At 44.7% G+C, this 21945-nt stretch overlaps 1 protein-coding gene across 2 annotated transcripts in view; it reads right to left on the bottom strand.

Moving 5' to 3' along the window:
• LOC310778117 (replication protein A 70 kDa DNA-binding subunit-like) overlaps positions 1–21895 on the bottom strand; it is a 167660-nt gene extending 145765 nt beyond the window's left edge. For both annotated transcript variants that reach the window (XM_083638457.1, XM_083638458.1), the window contains exons 1-3: positions 21770–21895; positions 7897–7944; positions 2573–2651 (exon numbers count right to left, since the gene is read on the bottom strand). In XM_083638457.1, coding sequence (XP_083494583.1) covers positions 2573–2651; positions 7897–7944; positions 21770–21802 — 160 coding nt within the window. In that variant the 5' untranslated portion in view covers positions 21803–21895. The remainder of the gene's footprint in view (positions 1–2572; positions 2652–7896; positions 7945–21769) is intronic.
• Positions 21896–21945: the final 50 nt, after the last annotated feature.

Raw genomic sequence — 21945 nt, 5'->3', positions numbered from 1 at the left:
CTGACAGTCACACAGAGGCAGAGGGTGCTATGAGATCATCATCCCTCTGGTGACGTGTAATCAGCTGTAGTCTTTGGATGTTTCGCTTGCTGATAGCAGAATGAAGTATATGTATAGTATAGTATATATATATAATGAAGTATATGTATAGTATATATATATAATGAAGTGTGTTACAATAGTCAAGTCTGGAGGACATAAGCATGGATGACCTTTTCTATGTCTGCAGAGGAAAGGAATGACCTGAGCTTGGCTAGCTGTCTCAGTTGGGCAAAGCAGGACTGAATCACTCACAAATACTCACAGGACAGGGAGATACAGGACAGAGACACTCAAAGGACAGAGACGCTCACAGGACAGAGACACTCACAGGACAGGGAGATACAGGACAGAGACACTCAAAGGACAGAGACACTCACAGGACAGGGAGATACAGGACAGAGACACTCAAAGGACAGAGACACTCACAGGACAGAGACACTCACAGGACAGGGAGATACAGGACAGAGACACTCAAAGGACAGAGACACTCACAGGACAGAGACACTCACAGGACAGGGAGATACAGGACAGATATACTCACAGGACAGGGAGATACTCACAGGACAGAGACACTCACAGGACAGAGATACTCACAGGACAGGGAGATACTCACAGGACAGAGATACTCACAGGACAGAGATACTCACAGGACAGAGATACTCACAGGACAAAGACACTCACAGGACAGAGACACTCACAGGACAGAGATACTCACAGGACAGAGATACTCACAGGACAGAGACACTCACAGGACAGAGACAGTCGCAGGACAGGGAGATACTCACAGGACAGAGACACTCACAGGACAGAGACACTCACAGGACAGAGACAGTCACAGGACAGGGAGATACTCACAGGACAGAGACACTCATAGGACAGAGACAGTCACAGGACAGGGAGATACTCACAGGACAGAGACACTCACAGGACAGAGATACTCACAGGACAGAGACACTCACAGGACAGAGATACTCACAGGACAGAGATACTCACAGGACAGAGACACTCACGCAGAAAAAAATGGTGCTGGTTGTTGTCGGTTCTTTTCGTTATTTTTAAGGGGAGAAAGAAAAAATAGTTGCAAAATCTTAATGGGTGCGTTTTTATTATTAATTTAAATATCCAGCATTATATAAGAATGATCTCCTACCACTGCCAATACCAAAATTCAGCTAGGGAAAGCATAAATAAAGCACGACAGTATCTGTCTGCTGCACTTGCCCCCAAATCAAATAAATATCCCCCCCTGCTCTGGAAATATCATTTCTTTAGGACAACTGAGAGATGATGCTCTGTTGATTTATTTCAGACTGGGTTTTTGATTATTAACACACCCAAACAGCTGGATAAGGTTTACTACAGTAGCTACTCTCGTCTTAATCATCCATGTTCACATAGTCCTACCTGATGATGACGAGGTGGGTCCGTTTATCATGGGTAACCACAACCGGCTCATTATTGACAGATGATGAAGTCGTGTGAGCTAGCTTGTCGAAAACTGTGCATTTCTCTGTTTGTACCTATTTGATGCACTTTAGTGTTTAGACAAATTGCTCGTGTTTCCACCGTTGCTAGTGAATGATTTATCGCACTTATGACAACGTGAATTGTCAGCATCAACTCGAGTGAAGTACAACCAGACTTTTGATCTCTCCTGTTGATATCAAAGAGAAATATGCTCTCAATTGTATAGCATGGTACTTTACGATGTTACCTGAATGCAACACAGGTGATGACAGCCAATGACATGCACAGAAAACTAATGTGTGTATGTGTGTGTGTGTCTCTGACCCTGTGTCATTGTCAATGAATAGACAGCTCCGTGTGAGAAAGAAGCACAGAGAGAGAGAAAGAGAAACTGCTCGTTTACATTTATTTCCTCCGTCTTGCTGCTACTCTGGGAGTGCACGCGAGAACTGCTGCATTAACCCACTCTGCTAACATCTCCGTTCTTTCTTAACGTGTTGCGGTCTCTGTTCTCCTCGGCTCAGCTGCCTTCCCTTCAGTGTGTGCATGTGTGTGTGCTGCCAGCCCCGCCCCTCCTCAGTCAGTGTGTCGGCTCCTCGCTGGCAGCTGCCTGTCTCTCGTCTGATGAGAGACAGAGAAAGCAACGCGGAAAAGAGGATCTGGATCTCATTTCTCGTTCGGAAATCGCAAAAATCACATCACAGGCATGTCTTACGGAGTTGGTGCGAAAAAACAACGTTTATGTAGCAAATAAATAGGAAATCTATTTTCTTAATTTCTCCAGTACCGATAAGAGAACCGTTAACATGAAAGCTTATTGATCCTCCGGTATCTCGAAATCCGGCCCCGGGGCCCGTTTGGTACCAGGTCTCGGTACCCATCCCTACAGGACAGAGACACTCACAGGACAGAGACACTCACAGGACAGAGACACTCACAGGACAGGGAGATACTCAGGGGACAGAGACACTCACAGGACAGAGACACTCACAGGACAGGGAGATACTCACAGGACAGAGACACTCACAGGACAGAGACACTCACAGGACAGGGAGATACTCACAGGAGAGGGTGTGAAGGCCGTCGCTCATCATGAGCCGGTACCTGGGGACCTCGGAGCTGCTGTTGAGCTTACGGATGTGCTGACAAACAGCAGGAAGGAGGGTGTGGGTTAGATCAACAAGTGTCAAGGCCTAAGATCATCAAACTAGCTGTTGGGGAGGGGTTCTCGAAGAAGAATGATCATAATCAATACTAATAATGCAATAATTCTGTAATTTATTGATCCCCGGCTGACGATTTATTCGACAAACATCTAGGCCTTATTATGTTATTCTAGAAAATTGCATTTTGTATGGCAATGCTATGAGTGAGTTTCCAGACAGTTTTAACTTGTGCATAATACCTTTTGCTGTCTGTGAGTACCGGTACTTTGAGAGCAATACAAACCGGAGACTAATTCCTTGTACAGTTAGGTCCATATATATTTGGACATTAGACACAATCTTCATCAGTTTGGCTCTGTACACCACCACAATGGATTTGAAATGAAGCAATCAAGATGTGCTTTCATTGTAGAATTCCATCTTTAATTTGAGGGTATTTACATCTAAATCAGGTGAACAGTGTAGGAATTACATTACATGTTAAGGGTACGTTACATGTTAAGGGTACAAAATTACATTTTGAGGGACCCAAAGTAATTGGACAAACTACTCTAACATAATCATCCAATCGTCCAATGAGTTCTGAAGCATTTGGTTGAATATGAGCAGATAATATTGCCAGAAACACGTCAGAATTGATCCTGCTGCTGTAGTCAGTAGTCACATAATCAATAAATGCAAGGGAATCAGTTCTATGAGCAGCCATATGCCCACGCGTGTACACGTATGACTGTTTCCATCAATTTCCATTGACCTGCGCGTGGGCATGTATGGCTGTCAATGGAACTGCTTCCCTTGTACATGAATTTATTGATGATGCAACTGCTGACAACAGCAGCAGAATAAATTCTGAAGTGTGTCAGATAATATGATCTGCTCATATTCAGTCAAGTGCTTCAGAACGCATTCGACGATTGCAAGATGTTTGTCCAATTACTTTTGGTCCCTTAAAAGGGGGGGCACATGTAGAAACTGTTGTAATTCCTACATGGTTCACCTGATTTGGATGTAAGTACTCTCAAATTAAAGCTGAAAGTCTGTTTGTTTGTTTATTTGCACATTTTAAAAGCAAACATTAAACAGAAAATGAAATGTATACAAAGAAATAAAAAAACAAGTGCACGTGAGATAGAAACCCACTACGGGCTTATCTAGAAATCTCACATAAAGACAAGAAATATACATAATAACAGTAAATGCAAGATAACAATAGTTAACTTGTATCAATTTTACATATTAGTTCGTATTTGTGTAAAATGATTAAAGTAAAATTAGAACAAAAACAAAGACAAAAACAGCACTATGTTGAGAGGTTCAAGATAGATTAAAGTCCCTGGAAACCAGAAATATTTTATTATTATTTAGCATTTTGAGTTCATCACATCACAGGAATATATGTTAATAAGCCACCAGCCAAATTTGAACAATGATGAACGTCGCAAAGTATATAAATTTAGGTTTGACAGTCATGGCAAAACTCATGAGAATCAATTAGTTTTTAAGGTGTATTTTCTCCCGCGGACTGTGTGGGTGTGTCCCGTGTGTGTGCGTGCGTGTAAGACTACAGGTCTCCGAGAGAGAGAGAGAGAGAGCGCGAGAGAGAGGGGGGGGAGGGAAATGGAGAAAGAGAGATCGAACACACACAGTGTGTGTGTCTGTGTGTGTGTGTGTGTGTGTGTGTGTGTGTGTGTGTGTGTGTGTGTTCGTTGCTTGGAGAGGGAGAGACTTGCTGCGACTGCACAGCTACTGTGTGGGTGTGGGTGTGTGTGTGTGTGTGTGTGTGTGTGTGTGTGTGGGTGTGTGTGAGTAACCTCGCGTCACCAGGCTGTGTGTCGAACGCTTTGCTGCCTGCTCTCTCTCTCACTAGTCCCGAGTAGGCATGGGTCGATTTCCGGTTTTACCGGTTCGGTTCGGTATACGAGCCCAAACCGGTTTGATCACGTGCAAACCGAAAAAACCTAAAAAAAAAAAAAAAAAAAAAAAAAATTTTTTTTTTTTTTTTTTAGTTTTTTTTTTTTTTTTTTTTGCCAGTCCATTCTGATTGCACTATTGTTCGTATTAGCCTCTTCTCAAGTTGCACTAGTAGGCAAAAGTCTTATTTTGTTTATTATGTTGATGTTTGAAGAAAAGTTAAGCTGAATAGTTATGAGAAATAAAAACAGTGTGTTGTTACAGTTAAAAGGTTCTGCTTATTTGTATTCAGTGTTCGTGCTGGTTGGCAGCATACCAGCTTAGAGGTGCATTATCGCCACCAACTGCAGCCGCTTTGATATGTTTTTTGGGGGAATATCGAACCGGTTTCAAAATGTTCAAACCGACCCATGCCTAGGCCCTATATTGTGTGAATTTGTGAGTTTTGAAGTTTATAAGGCAGCTCAGCTGTAAGCCAATCCATTCTGATTGCACTGCTTGTGTTTTTATTAGCCTTTTTCTCAAGTTGCACTATAGGCAGAAGTCTTATTTCATTTATTATTTTGATGTTTAGAAGAAAAGTTGAGCTGAATAGTTATGAGAAATAAATACAGGGTGTGTTTGTTACACAGGTGTCCTGCTTCTTTTTATTCAGTATCATTGCTGGTTGACAATACCAGCTTAGAGGTGTATTATCGCTATCAGGTGGACTGAAGTTGCACTACAGACAGTTATGGGCCACACTCGGGAGCCCTGCTTGAAAAAAAAAAAAAAAAAAAAAAAATTTAATTAAAAAAAAAATCGGTATACCGGTTCGATCCGGTTTAGACAGCAATATCGAACCGGTTTTAAAATTTTCAAACCGACCCAGCCCTAGTCCCGAGAGAGAGAGAGAAGAGAGAGAGAGAGAGAGAGAGAGAGAGAGAGAGAGAGAGAGCGAGCAGCATAGCACTTGACACAGCACACAGAGTGGGAGGGAGACACTGAGCGAGCGCTGTCACTGGGGGCAAAGAACGGGACAAAAGGAGGGTGGGTGCGGATTGCGCGCGTGTACAAAGGTTATATAGAGCTTATGACGTCATAAGCTCCTGCATTTTAGCACCTCGCGCACTGCTCTCTTCAATGAGGAAGTACCTTGTAGAATCTTGTAGAAAAGTGTCGATTTTAAGGCTTTGGGTTGAAAGTAATGTATAATAATTTCTGAGCCACACAATTACTAACATAAGACCCTAAATAACATAGTTAGAACGTTTTTGTGGATTTTGGTTTCCAGGGACTTTAAAGATTTCAGGAGTATGTAGAAACTGGATCATTCAATGCAAAATCTATTCAATATTAGAATACTTTTAAGTCTCTTTTTGTATAGAGATAAAGACAGAATCAGACAATAGGTGCAAGTTCTTATTCCATACTTTGGCTCCATGGTATTTTAACGAATACTGTCCCCTAGATGTATGATACAATGGTAGGTGAAGGTTATTACTTTATCTAGTTGAACAAGAGTGAACTTGAGAGTTACAAATGAATAGTTTTTTACAACTTTCTGGCAAGTCAGTAGTCATGTACCACTTCACTTTAAAAATAAAGATACACAGTTGAAAAATGTTTGTATCAAAAATGGACAGTATATTACATTTTGAAAGAGTGGTGCGGTTGGAGCACATGGCTTAGAGAAAGATGCCAATCTAACAAAACGTTTCTGCAGGAGAAGAATTTTGTGAAGATAAGTGGGTAAAGTACTGGCCCATACAATATTACAGTAAGTCCGGTATGGAAATATTAAACTGTAGTACAGCGTTAAAAGACATGAGAAATTTAGAAGACCACAAATCCTTCTAATAATCCACAGGGATTTTGTAACTTTCATGCAGCACTGATGTGGTTTTTCCAGGTGAGTTTCTCATCGATCAAGATTCCTAGAAATCTTGATGATGAGACTCTGATAATTTCCTCACCATCAATTTGTACAATTTAAATAATTCAGATGTATAGTTCATTTTACCAGCAAAAATCATAAAGTTTGATTTTTTCACATTTAATGCCATTTTTATGTTTGTCTGGAACCATTTAGAATACATGAGCAGGCCATTATTTACCTCGTTCATGAGAACGTCAGATTTTAATTGGAGATCAGTAAATTGGTGTTGTCCGCAAATAATATTGGAAATATTGTATTTGACACTGCTGCAAGGTCATTTATGAAGATAAGAAACAGTAGGGGTCCCAAAATTGAGCCTTGAGGCACCCCGCACTGAATCTTAGCTCTCCTAGACTCTATACCATTGATATTAACATATTGTTCTCTGTTATAGACATAATCACAAAACCACTTAATGACATTACCATGAAAACCATATTTATACAATTTAGCAACCAGGATGTCATGATTGACAGCATCAAATGCTTTTTAGAGAGATCCAAGAAAATACCACATGCAAACTCTTTCTTTTCCAAAACAGTGTGAATTTTGTCTACTAGTTGTAAAAGGGCCATATAGGCTGAGTGATTTTTACGGAATCCGTACTGGTGTTCATACAGTATATTATAATTATCTAAATGTGTAATAATGCGTTTGTAAACAAGTTTTTCTAGAATTTTGGAAGAGCATGGGAGAACTGATATTGGACGCTAATTAGTAAAGGATCCAGGATCCCCTGATATGAAAAGTGGGATGACCTTAGCAAGTTTGAGAGCAGATGGAACAACACCAGTTTCCATGGACACCGTAAAAATATGTAAAAGAGGTTTGATAATTGAGCTTTTTACTTCCTTCATAAGGGATGAACTAATTCCATCACGCCCCAGAGCAGAATTGTTTAAGTCCATTAGAATTTCATTTATTTCTACATTGTCAGGAGGTTCAAAAGAGCAAACCGAAGGAAAGCAACCTCTTATATAATCGGTTGTATTAACATTGGAATTTACAGGGGTTTTTTTAGATATGGAAGCTCCCACAAAGAACTCATTGAACTTGCAAGCAATATCAAATGGGTTGGTGATGGTTGTTTCCCCATCTAAAAAGCTAGGAGGACATTTTGTGGATACCTTTTTCTTTTGCAGTAATTGATTTATAATTGTCCATGTTGCTTTGATATTACTTGCAGAGTTGTTGCAAGCACTTAAAGCACATCTTGACTGTTTCATTTCAAGTCCATTGTGGTGGTGTACAGAGCCAAAATTATGGAAATTGTGTCGTTGTCCAAATATTTATGGACCTGACTATGTGTGTACATACTTGGCCAATAAAGCTGATTCTGACATGAGTAGTAATATCAGTATGATAAATGATAAATATGTTAAAAGCACTCACCACCAGCTGAAGCACAGGATTGGCCAGGTCTAAGCCTTTGTACAGGGCCTAGACAACAACAACATACATTGACATGTTATTATCTACTGCCTGAGCTTGAATCTTCACATTACGTCATGTATACCATAACATAAATTATGTACCGTTACGGTACATCATTTATGAAGAGATAACCATTATACCAGAAAGAAGGGGAGCAAGAATGGTAATATGTTAGACCAGCCTATAACGTTAGATCAGAACAGCATGGCCACCATCATTTAAAGACACCCTAAAGTCATGTTTCAAGAAGCATATAAAATACTCTACTTCGAATAATTTGTATCTGATGGTTTTTCCCACAAAAAAGTTACATTATCTTGTTAAAATCCTTAACTCAATCCCCGCCAGTTTCAAAGGAAAAGTCACCAGCCACTGCAATGGTTTTTGGTCATTTTCACTAGTCTCGCTTGCCAGACTCTCCCAGCAAAGGGGCTGGGAGAGTCTGGCTGGGGATGCTTTCTATTGTGGACTAGAGAGAGAAAAGGCTGTTTACAGCCATCCACCGAACGTACCATGAAGGCTGCTTCATTGCATAATCCACATCAATCGTTTTCAGCGTGTATAACAAGCTGTTTTTTATTCTACCTTCATCCGTTCTTTAGTTATTGACACTTGAATGTAGGTAGTGTTCACCGAAAATATCCGTCTGTCCCCAAAAAGCAGAGAAAAAGGCATTTTTGTAAATGAGAAGTCATGTTCACGGATCCTGAACCGAATAACATGTCTCTGAAGGCGGATGCTTTGGTGTTACACCAAACTATGCAGTCCATATGATTTGGTTTCCCTTTCGGGGGCCACACATGTCCGTGGTCACAACTGTTCCCGTACCACCGGTGCGAGAGAGAGATTCAGCCTGCTGTCAGGAGAGGGGAGCCGGGTTGCGCTCGTGTTGCCCAGGGTGGGAGACTGGTTCTCCGTCTCTGGAGGTCTAGAGCTCATCTATGGCTGAAATGTACACGGTGTGAAAGTTTACAGTACGAACTGGATTACTAAACTACCTGTCAGGAGAAGTGAGTTGTGTACGTTTGCAGCACCTGGTGAAAAGAAAAATCCTCCAGGTTTGATTGACTGTCCCAAGTAGGGATGTCACCGTGTACACGACTACACGGGTAGGTACACGGATATTAAATCATATCCGTTTAGAAAAATCAATAACCATTTACACGTCTTTTTATGTGTGTCCTTTTAAATAAAGTTTTGACAATGATTTTACTGTGTTCTGGACTCGCAATCATTCATTTCTCATCAAAAATAAACTGTGCGCGTGTGTCCGCTAGGCATATTCCTGTCAGTTGGGCACTGGGGGTGCGCTGGGGAGCGGTGGTCCCAGTGGACAGTGTGCGGGGAAGGAGATTGGAAAATAACGTTAACTTAGCAGTAGGGGTGGGGGAAAAAATCGATACACCATAGTATCGCGATATTTTGCCTGACGATATTGTATCGATATTTGGACGCCAAGTATCGATATTGGAAAAAAAAATTGCAGCCCATGCCATGCCAGGCCACCGGGCTGCTATAAAATTTCGTTCCAATGCCAGCAGTAAACAAACGGTAGCATATTTTCATTTTGTTTAAACAGTAACAGTTTTGTCATAACAGTAATTTACAAATTCCCCAGTTACTGAACACAATATGTTTTGTGCAAGTGAAGTGAAGTTGCATTGTTCAAAAACTACCTAAGTACAGTAGTCCACACACACATCCAGTTAAGGTGGACTGTAAGTAGACTGTAACAAACAGTTCAGTTTGTCAGGTGCACGCAACTATGACATGACTTTATGAAAGTTGTTGGTCTGTCTACTTGTTACAACTACAATGTTGCTGCAATAAAATGGTTGAAGTCAGATGTACAGACTGGAAAATTGTTCTTATATAAACCAGATGTTGACAAAGTTTTCCTTTGGGGACATCATTTGCAGTTGAAAAAGTAAGAAATCGCAATATATCGCAATATTCAATATATCGCAATATTCAATATATCGCCGATATCGCAATATCGCAAATTTCGCAATACTATCGTGTCGTGACTCAAGTATCGTTTTAGTATCGTATCGTGGGCATCTGGTGATTCCTACCCCTACTCAGCAGTGGCTTCAGAAAGGCGCTGGTGCGGGCACTCGTTTTTAGGCAACTAGTCATATGGAGAAACTATCACTACAGAGACAGAAAGGCAAAGGAGCTATTAAGAAAGACTATTAACACATTCACTGCCAGCCATTTTTTTTTTACTGTAGGTAGCTTCTGCCAGAGGTTTTTTTTGAGGATTCTGGCTCATCTTTCAAGACCCGAGGATTCTTTTCTGCTAAGATTTTGTGAACACAAAATATCTCAAAAGAACTAATAGAATGTGTGCTTTCTCTGTCTAAAAGAGTTAGTTTGTAGAGTTAGTAGTTATGTAGGCATTAGCACTTGAATACAGCATGGTTTCAGCGTCTGAAAATTTAAGCTGAGATAAATAGCTTTTTGTGAAATTCGATAGAACAGTCACTTTAACCATTCATTTTTGGCATCAGTAAGACGTCAGACATCTAACAATAGTTTTGAACAGTAATTTCCTCCATAACAGCAGGAAACACCCCTCTACTTCAAACTCCTCCCTCCGTGTGTGTTCTTCTTGGCTGCAGCGGGCGTGTCACAAGCTCGTTTCTGCTGCTGCTGCTTTGCTGCTGCTCCTGTCTGCTGGCGGCCGCTGGGCAAGTCTGGATGGGCTCGCTCGTTTCTTGGGGTTTCGGTTGAGAAACCCCAAGAAACGGGGTTTCTTTTGCGATTCTGGTCTTATTTATGCTGTGTGTTTCAAAGTGTGTTGCACCCATAATCTATTATGCAAATTTGCAATCTCCCACCGCCAGCAATCAGCGCGAAAGCGTTTTCGCCAATCCATTTTACTGTATGAGAATGGTTTCATCGCGCGTTCCCCTGCAGTTTTGGCTCGGCTTTTTCTAGAATGGAGATCACTGTCGCCACTTAGTGGGTCGGTGGAATGGGTTGTACACGTTCGGTGGCTCCAATATTTTTATAGGAGACGTGGGGGGCGTTGATCCACGTCCCACCGTCAAATTTTTTTATTTTTTTTTAAGCCGAGATATCTCGTCATTGGCAGTCAACCGTTGGATTTTGTAAGCCGAGATATCTCGTCAATGGCAGTGAACGTGTTAAGAAAGACACTTAATAGTTCTGACTGGTGAGTGCTGTGCTTTTTATCACAGTATGTGTTGTTAGCTATCAAGCTAGCTACCGCTGCTAACATTGTTTTCAATCTGCGTCCTTGCATGTTGTGTGGTGTGCTGGGATCGGCGCTCCTCAGCGCTCTTCCAGCGTTTAACTGTCAGAAAAATAAGTTTGGTGGACATCTACTGTAAGCTACAGATGATAACTTTATCGTTAAAGTGTTCACACAAGTGCAGTATGTTGCACGTAAGGACGCATTGGTCACAATGTGCAAATGCGGTAAAAAAAAAAACATCCGGTTAAGCCGTTACATGCTGCCAGAAGGTCCAGTTTAGAAAACTAGGGATCTCCTTCCTAGACTCGCCCGCTGTGCGGCCTTGCCCGTCCTGCAGCTCGCCGAGCTGGCCCTGCAGCTCACCAGGCTGGCCCTGCAGCTCGCATTCGCAGCTCGGTCGCTACGCGGCCTTGCCCGCAGCTCAGCTGCTGCGTGGCCAATGAGACCAGCATAACTAATGATGTCATCAGTGGGATTTATGACATCACTGATGATGTCACAGTGGGATTTCATCAGTGGGATTTATGACATCACTGATGATGTCACAGTGGGATGGATTTATGACATCCCTGATGATGTCACAGTGGGATTTCATCAGTGGGATTTATGACATCCCTGATGATGTCACAGTAGGGCTGGGACGGATCAGAAAACCCACAGATCGGATCGCGTGACGGATTTTGAGCCACGGATCACGGATTTTTCGGATCAGCAAAAAAAAAAAATATAGGCTATATCAGATTTTTTCTCTCAAAATTAGATTTTCGATTTTAATTTTTAATACTATTATACTTCTCTAACCATTTGATGCCCTGCACAGCTAAAAAAACATTTTTTTCTCATGACACAATTTATGCTTTTACTCTGAAGGCAAAACAACCCAACTTCCTGTTTTAGGTGGCACTGCGCCTAACTTCCTGGCTGTTGCGTGCTAACGTAGTCACTTGACACGAGTAGGCTACAGACCAGACCGGGTGAGTCTGGAAACATAACGTTGATGCTACGTTATGCTACTCGGTGGCCCCACGTGTTGTTTTGTTGTTATGTGTCCAAGGCAACATTTCACCGTCCGGTGATATGTGTTCGTGAAACGTGTGCGCGTGTGTGCGTGTTGTGGCTCTCGCTATCTTGTGCAGCGCGCAACATGCTGCTCGCATTCCTGTGCTTTTTCAGAGGTGTTGAAATAAGTTTGCTGTCTTTAGTACTATAGCCACTAGCCACAGCCTTCAGAGAGACTTTACAGCGAAGGGATGAGGAAGCTCACTTGTGCTTGCCATGATGATGCCTGTCTGTGTCTGGCTGCGCTGCAGGCGTTCTCATACACTAACATTAAACGTTAAATTAAACGAAAGGGGGGGGGGGGGGGGTCCGCGGGCCACGACGTTCCGAACCGTGTGCCGAACCGTGGGGGCTGATCCATACGGGTCACGGATTATCCGTGATCCGTCCCAGCCCTATGTCACAGTGGGACAATCACAGTGGGACAGACAAACAGAGAAACAGACAGATAGAGCCCTAGCTCCCATTTATATACTGATGATAGGGGTGCACAGATCGATCGGCACGCAATCTGTATCGGCCGATTTTGACCTCAAATATGCGATCGGCTGATTGCCGATATCTCCGGCTGATTGCCGATATTTTTATTATTTTTTTTTTTTTTATTAAAAAAATGCCCCATTACTAATCAGGCTTTCCAACGATATAAAATACAATACCAATTGGTATCATTAAAGGGGAGAAATAATCGACCGAAATAACGTTTCCAAACTTTTTTTGAGGAGTTTATATATCGGTGATCGGTGATCGGTGATCGGTGATCGGTCGATGATCGGTTGGGCAGATATTTCCCATAGGCGATGGGCAATCGGTGATCGGTGGCAAAAAACGTGATCGGTGCACCCCTAACTGATGATGATGATGATGATGATGATGATGATGATGATGATGGTGTAACCGTTGACATCCCTAGTCACAAGTCCATGTTGACACATGCATGTTCGCTCGGTCAAAGCGGCATTTGGTACCCGCTGTTTGAGTAGCAAGCTGGAGCTTTTTCTGATGGGAATAGTGTTGCTTTTCTCTGCTTCCTGGTTTTAGTGGACAATCACGGTCGCTTCTGTGCAACTCTGACTGGACGTGCTGCAGTGTTTCATAAGGTGAGTAAGAGAGACATCTATCACATGACGGTGAAAACAGGGATTGATGTGATATGAGGAGGCGTTGTCTCATAAATTATGTAAAAACACATCAATGGTGGGAAAAGAGTTAAGATGACTTCCCCTCCTTCTCCCTCATTTAAAAATCCAAAGCAACCAATCAGGGTTATCTAGAACCTAACTAGACAATCACAGCATACAACACCGGCTTTGTTTCAACACATTCTCTCTCTCCCAACTAGTGACGACAAGGGTTCCTGAGCGATCTGCACTATGTGACGAGTTGAGATAGTGAGAATAGGCTTGTTTGAGTTGACTGCTGACCGAGTGCAGTCAGGCGAGGCATCAACAAGCCCAACACTCCCGACTGCACAGACTCACTGCTGCTTTTCTTCTTCTACAGTTTTGTTTAACAGCGGTTGGTAAACAAATTAAAATGTGCAATAGCACCGCCACCCACAATCACTGCTCAAACGAGCCAGACCGGGCGCAGTTGGTGGAGAGCAACTGCAGCGCCTCGCTCCAAATCTGTGCCCACCTCCCGTTGCTCCCACAGTCGGGTAGGCAGAGCAAGTCGGACAACTTTTCTAACCATCATGCAACGGGCCAAGGAAGTCGCTGTTCGAAGCTGCGCAGAACTTGCTCAACTGCTGAATACTGGACAGGGATTGGCTCCAGTATTCGTGATGTCACAAATCATGCTTGTTGGAAATGGCCTTTTCATTGAGCACAGAGGCCATTTTACACCTTGCACTATGTGCGTTTTCTGTGATCAGATTGCAATCCGATGCTTGACCACTTTAAAGTACAGTTGTAAACGCCCCCAAGACAGGATTGCGATCTGATCGGCCAAACCACCTCCGGAGGTGGTGGTCAGGGACGCATTGTGACCACATTGCTTGCCTGATCCGATCGCAACAGATCTCAATGTGGACACTGGAGACACATAGAGGCCATTTACACCTGGCACTAACATGCGTTTTCTGTGATCAGATTGCAATCGGATAGTGCTTGACCACATTAATGTGAATGCATTTACACCTGGTATTAATATGTGTCTTCAGCATCCACATTGAGATCAGATTGCGATCTGTTCAGGCAAGCTCCATAGCGTAGAACAGGAGAAAAACAGCGGTGACTGTTTTTCTGTATGTGTATGTGGATTGAGAGGACACATTGCATTACACTTGTGTTCAATGTGGTCACAATGCGTCCCTGACCACCTCCGGAGGTGTTGGCTGATCAGATCGCAAACCGTCCTCAATGTGTCTTGGGGGCGTTTACATCTATACTTTCAAGTGGTCAAGCACTATCCGATTGCAATCTGATCACAGAAAACGCATTTTAATGCAAGGTGTAATGGTCTCTCAGAGAGGCCATTTACACCTGGCATTAACATGTGTTTTCTGTCATCAGATTGCAATCAGATTGTGACCATGTGTTTTCTGTCATCAGATTGTAATCAGATTGTGCTTTATCACTTGAAAGTACAGGTGTAAACACCCCCAAAACGCATTGAAGAAGGATTGGAATCTGATCGGCCAAACCACCTCCGGAGGTGGTCAGGGATGCATTGTGTACACATTGAACACAAGTGTAAATGCAATGTGTCCTCTCAATCTGAATACAGCAACTTTATGCTGATTGAGAGGACAACCATTTCTGCAGAAAATGCATGTTAGAGAGCATGATGCAGGTTAGAGACCCCAATCAGTCAATGTGTAGGTGAATTGTGAAGGAACTCGATTTTCACATTAACTCATTCATGGCCAGTTTAGGACTGCCAATATTTAGCACAGGCCAAAGATTTTCATAATTGTTGGTCATCTTTCAAGACCCACAGTAAATTATCTATTAGCACCAAAGTGATTTGCAATACCTCAAAATGAAGATGTACGTCTCTGGGTTCACCAGGAAAAAAAAGTGAGCTTTTAGCATGTTCTGTACTCTACTTATAGCCATTTATATACACCCTGTTTTCACCAAAAAGGGTCTCTCTGAGAAGAGAAATTGCAGAAAATGGCATTTTTGTAAAGCACACAATCTCAGGCAGAACTCGCTCTCAATTCTTTTATTTTGAACTGTATTGACATCAGACATGTAAATATTATTCGTTATGACACAAATGACAAAAAAAATATATATATATATATATATACATGAAGTGCTTTTTTTACATTCAACAATACAGTTTACTCAGTGTGAGTGAGTGTGCAGACAGACACACAGACAGACAGACAGACAGACAGACAGACAGACAGACAGACACACACACACACACACACAGAGAGAGAGAGAGTTCTGTCCACAGCTGCTGCTGGATCGCACCTCTTCCCAGGGAACACTACTGATCGCCCCGCAAATTAGCATAGGAGGGGAACACCAAACTGGTCTGAGATCAGCGTCTAGCCTCCTCTGCCTCTGCATCGTTTTCCTCCTCTCGTTCGGGCTGGGACGAATGCTGCGACACAGGAACGGGGTCGGCTTGGCTTTGGGACCAGGCGCTGGAACCGGATCGATCATGTTGGTTTGACTACCGCGAACAACTCAATCCAGGTTCGCCCTGCAGCAAGGCGACCAGCGCAGCGCGCCGAGGGGTGTTTCAATGGCGTTTCTCCTCTATGCAACAGGCAGCGTTTCTCCGTTTTCTCCTCCTCTTCCATTTCAAAACAACAGCTGCGGTATGTGTTTGATAACGTGTTGTCGGCTTGGCTTTGAGGCTAGGGACCTGATAACATGTCACAGGCTGGGGAAGTCTTTGAACTACGCGCTGCACTAATAAAAACAAAAACACGTCAAACACGTCATTGGCCTTCTGGGCTATTCCTGATAACACGTCAAAGACGTCTTTGGCCATGAATGAGTTAAGACACATATACACTACAGTGACTTCTGGGGTCGTTTTACTTTTTGTGCTTTTATTTTGAAATCTTGGATCCCAAAACTCTGACGTCACAAAGGGGAGTCGCCAGGCATGCCCGTCTGTCCCTCTGTCTGTCGTCACTTAGGTCAGGGCTGTCAGTCACACACTATGGATGCTAACGCTGGTTTTCAGGAGGAAGAGGAGGTAGCAAATGTTTATGCACATGCATATGATGGGCCTCAGCCTAATTTTGACAGTGAAAGAGAGCAGGAACAGCCCACAACGGACCGCGGAGAGAGAGTTGTGGAGGAGCCTGAAAGCAAGCGAGCGGAGGCGGGCCGAGGTGCGGACTGTAATTCGACACACACACACACACACACACACACAAGCGAGCGGAGGCGGGCCGAGGTGCGGACTGTAATTCGACACACACACACACACACACACACCAAGTGAGAGAGAGGGGGACTGACGGAGGGCCCCTCCACTCGCTCTTTCCCCTCCCTCCCTCCCAGAGCGAGTGAGAGAGACGAGAAAGAGAGAGATAGAGAGCGTGTCACCGCGCAGACAGGTACACACACACACACACACACACCGAGTGAGAGAGAGAGAGAGAGAGAGAGATAGATAGATAGTAGGGATGCACCGATTGCCATTTTCTTGGCCGATTCCGATTTCCGATTTTTGAATAGTCTGACTTGCCGATACCGATTTTTGCCGATTCCGATTTTTTTTTCTAAAAACAACAATTGACAGCTTACACAAACGTTTTTGTAACTTTGTTTGAAAATTAAGATTCATAGAACAATTCTTACATCTAATGGGGATCCAAATAATCTTATCTTATCTTATCATTTGCATGAAGTAGGACCATCTCACTCAAACACATCTCAAAATAAAAGTGTTCCAGGTTAGGCTACTGGACAGAGCTTTTTTGTGCAAATACAATGAATACAACAATTAAATTAAATCCAATAGCCTATATCCCACAGCTATCATGCATTTACTTTTCCAAAAGAAAACAGGTGCAACAGAACATCAAAATGATCCATGGACAAGGAGTTTATAGCCTGGCTCCAGACCAGTCCTCTTGAGTAGAGGGGAAATGAGTTTATGAGTTACAGTAACGATCTTCAGTCTGAATATCAGGCGGAGTTTACACACAGTCCGAAGTTTGGTATGCGTATTTTTATCTGCCATCCGAAAAAATATCGTCACGCACAGAAATCCTTGCACACTTGTGAGTCCGATGCATTTTTATTATTATGTCCGTCGTTCTATTTGCAATACGAAACAAATAGTCTCTCCTGTATCTACGTTACAACATGACTGACAGGCTGAGGCACCAGCGCTGATGTGGAATGGAAAAGGCAGGTCGGGGAATGGTGGACACAATGCTCGCGTTCACCTCGCCAAGTCGGCTGTGCACTGTGGCCGGGTGCAGCAGCACTGCTTCCCGGGTAGAGAGAGCAGAGAGAGGGGGGCCAGTGAGGTGAAGCGAGCCGCTCAGACTTGACTCCAGCCGAGCGGGACTCGGCCGCATCTCTGTCTCCACGGCTTATTTTCGACTTGCATGTGTGACAAACTGCGAGATTTGTCTACTTCACTGACGGTGAAAAAAATCCACAACGAGGAAGGTATGCTGGCGTGTGTGGTGTGGTGGCTGGGTGCCTGTCTCGGTGCTTTGGGGTGCGCGCACGTCATGTGAAAATCGGCTCACAGAATCGGCTATTTAGAGTGACCGGCGCAGATCACCGATCGAGGCCGATCACGTGAAAATCGGCCATTTCCGGTCACGTGCCGATCGATCGCTGCAGCCAAGAAGAACGCCCACGGAGGGAGGAGTTGAAGCAACTCTCCCTCTCGCTCTCTCCCTCTCTCTCTCTCTCTCTCTCGCTCTCTCTCTCTCCCTCCCTCTCTCTCTCTCTCTCTCTCTCTCCCTAGAGAGAACCTAGTGCGTCTCCCTCCCGAGAGGGAGGGAGAGAGAGAGAGAGGGAGGGAGAGCGAGAGGGAGGGAGAGAGAGAGAGAGAGAGAGAGAGAGGGAGGGAGAGCGAGGGGAAGGGAGAGAGAGAGAGAGAGAGAGAGAGCGAGAGGGGGAGGGAGAGAGAGAGAGAGAGAGAGCCAAAAATGAATGGTTAAAGTGACAGTTCTATCGAATTTCACAAAAAGCCGTTTATCTCTGAATATTTTTTCTGACGCTAAAACCATGCTGTATTCAACTGCTAATGCTTACATAACTACTAACTCTACAAACTAACTCTTTTAGACAGAGAAAGTACACATTCTATTAGTACTGTAACGTATCGGTGATACGCCAAAGAACGGAGAGTTGTAGTTGGTACAGGTTCTTTATTCACAGGCTTCTTTAGCTCCTAGCAGCTAGCTCACACAGCTAGCTCTACACACAGCAACCGGTCTCAGCTCGCTCCATAGCTTGACTGCCTCCGGCACCCCGGCCGCTGGTCCTATATACCCCGTTTCCCCTAGGAACACACCCGCACACATTAGTTCCTAGCTACAATCCAGACACTTATGTTGCACATCACATTACAGGTAATACCTGGATTACCCGAACACGTTACATACTCCTCACCCAACATTAGCTCAATGCCCACATTGACACCCACAACCCACACATATCCCCCTGTACCAAAACACACCACCCCACAACATTTTGTATTCCCCCAATTTGTCTCTTATTATTTCACTACTTCTTAATTTTCGTTCCACCACCACCATTTGCATTTCTTTTCATTCCTTCCTCTTTTCCCATTCCTCTAAATTCAACCCACATTTCAATTCTCTTTTTTTACACACATTTCAATTTACCAATAACCCCCACATTTACCTTATTTCGTTTTCCCTCTTTTCTTTACACTCATCTTCAATTCAACCCACATATAATTTCAGTTAGACAATAACCCCAACATTTACATCATTCTTTTTCCATTACCTTCATTTAAACCTTTTTTTTCTTATTCACCTTATCCCACTTCACTTCAACCACTATTTCCATCCCCCCTTTTAAAGCTTCTGTCCCACCTTTTGTGCCCCACAGACCTCACACTCCCTGCAGTATCTCCGCACGTCCTCCTTTTGTTTGCCCCAGTAGAAATGTCTACGGAGGAGGCTGAGTGTCTCTTCGGGCCCACGATCGCCGTATGGGCCATCGTGCACCCCCTTCAGTGCCAATTCTCGCAGGCAACCGGGTACAACCCACTGGGTCCCGCTTTTCCCGTGCCCTTTTCTCTCTAAAACCCCATCTCCACCCAGATGCAGGTCCGAAAACATGTTCCACAGTCCCCTCGTGGCCCCGGAACATGTGTGAATCTCCTCCACAGGGGGCCGGCGTCCGGCCGCTACCCACGCATACACCGGACCGATATCCGCATCCTCCATCTGTCTGCGTCTCCACTCACCCCCGTTGACATGCGTGATGTGCCTCTCCTCGTCTGTCGGCTCCACCGCTTGCACTCGCTTGTCCTCCCGTCCCGCTCCCCCAGGGTGCGGCGTGTTGAGGACAGCAGGGCGGACACCATCGGCGTCGATCTCCACCTCGACTTTCTGCAGCGCAGCCGTGGGGGCTGTGCAGCGGCTTGGCTGGGCCGGCTCCTCCAGCGTTGACCCCTCTCGCTCCCCCGGGGACACGAGCGCCGCTCCCCCGACTGTAACAGCTCTGCAGATGATGTCGCTCACCTCCCTCTGGCTGTTCAAAACGATTCCCATTATCCTGATGGTCTCGTCGCTGATGGCGATCTCCCCCACCACTGGCTGGCATGCAGAGCAGCTAGCCTGGGCCTGCTCAACAGTCACTCTCCTGCCCAGAACAATCGGCTCTGTACTGCTCCGCTGCTCCGCCACTTGTTGCTCGGGCTGCTCCCCCGGCTGTGTGTCTCTTCCAGCGTTCACACTCTTAGTGCAGTCTCTAGCTAAATGTTCAGGCGACCTGCACGTCCAACAAAGTCTCACCTGTCCACCGCCCGCACGTCTCTCCTCTCCCGCTGTTCTCCAGTCCTCGACAGCTTCTTGACATTCTCTGGCTAAATGTCCGATCGCGCCGCATGCCCAGCAGGCTCCCTGCTGTCCATGTCGTTGTCCCGCATACCCGGTCCGTCTCCCGGGCTCGCCTCGGCACCACCTCGCCACGTGGCCCGGTTCTCCACAGCTCCAACACAGTCTATTTTGTGGCTCCTCCGTCCGCTTCTCTCCGTGCTGCGCGACCTCTCGTAGCAGCTCCATAAGCCCCTCTGCCCAGGCTGGTATCGTCTCCAACAGCCGTCTGACTTCTTTCAACACACGGGCTTCCATGGCCGCCAGCGCCGAGCTGATCTCTGTCGTCAGCTCTTCTTTTCTCCCGTTCGCCGACAGGCTTTCTTCTAGGCGCACCATCACACGTGGCGCTCGTAGCAGCTAGCTCACACAGCTAGCTCGCTACTGCTAGGTCGCTCGAGCCTTTGATCTCCAACTTTTCCTCCGCCGTTCCTCCTCACTCTCTCCCCTCTCGACCGAAATCAGGCGTTACCGCTTCACTTCTGACACCAATGTAACGTATCGGTGATACGCCAAAGAACGGAGAGTTGTAGTTGGTACAGGTTCTTTATTCACAGGCTTCTTTAGCTCCTAGCAGCTAGCTCACACAGCTAGCTCTACACACAGCAACCGGTCTCAGCTCGCTCCATAGCTTGACTGCCTCCGGCACCCCGGCCGCTGGTCCTATATACCCCGTTTCCCCTAGGAACACACCCGCACACATTAGTTCCTAGCTACAATCCAGACACTTATGTTGCACATCACATTACAGGTAATACCTGGATTACCCGAACACGTTACAGTACTTTTGAGATATTGTATGTTCACAAACTCCAAGCAGAAAATAATCCTCGGCTCTTGTAAAATGAGTCACAATCCTCAAAAAACGGCAGAAGCTACCTACAGCAAGAAAAAAACGGCTGGCAGTCAATGTGTTAAATGGCTGGCGCGCGAGTGGGGTAAAACCGCCGATATATCTCATGGGCTAACTCACCAAAAGACGGTGCTGCGGCTCTAAACTACAGGTTTGGGGGTTCTAGAGCAGAACACAAGACATCTGCCTGGGCTGGGCTATCAGCTAAATTCTAACTTTGCTGAATGGATAGAACGGGGGATTTACCCCACCCTGACCACGCCCCCAGCCAAGCTGAGCCAGCTAACCCAGCGTCTATTGTGGGCGTTCCTAGAGCCTGTATGGGCGTTCCCAGACATGCCGACTCCGACTGTCTCTATCAATGGAGTCAAGGCTTTAGATTTAAGTAAATAGCAAGATTTTTTTTTACCAATATCGCAATGCAACATTCTTGCAATAATATTTCAATAAACAACCGTTTAATTCACGCAGTCCTACAACATGTTTTAGCAGTGTGACACACAAGAATTTGATCTATTTTTGCTGATGAATCTGGAAACGTCATTAGTGCACGGCGCTAGCAGCTGCTGCTAACGTTACTAGCTAGCTAGATATGTGATGCGTAGCAGACACAAGAAGTAACGTTATGGCAAGTAAAACAAAACAAAAACATTAATTCAGTTATGTTATTGTTGGCGCTTACTTCAGCTGCCCCCTCGGTGAGTTTCACGTTCATGTTCCCTTGGGTAAAGTTCTTCAACCGGATACCGTAGTTGTTTATTTTTCTTTTGGACACTGGACCATGTACTGGACAGCTGAGATGCCTTTCTCGTGAGAGCTCTCAGCGATACTTCCGGACTGTATGAAGCTAACCAGAAT

The sequence above is a fragment of the Poromitra crassiceps genome, assembly GCF_964638095.1.
Source record: "Poromitra crassiceps genome assembly, chromosome: 1".
NCBI lineage: Eukaryota > Metazoa > Chordata > Actinopteri > Beryciformes > Melamphaidae > Poromitra > Poromitra crassiceps.
The sequence above is the reverse complement of the archived record's forward strand: the minus strand, read 5'-3'. Positions and strand labels throughout refer to the sequence as shown.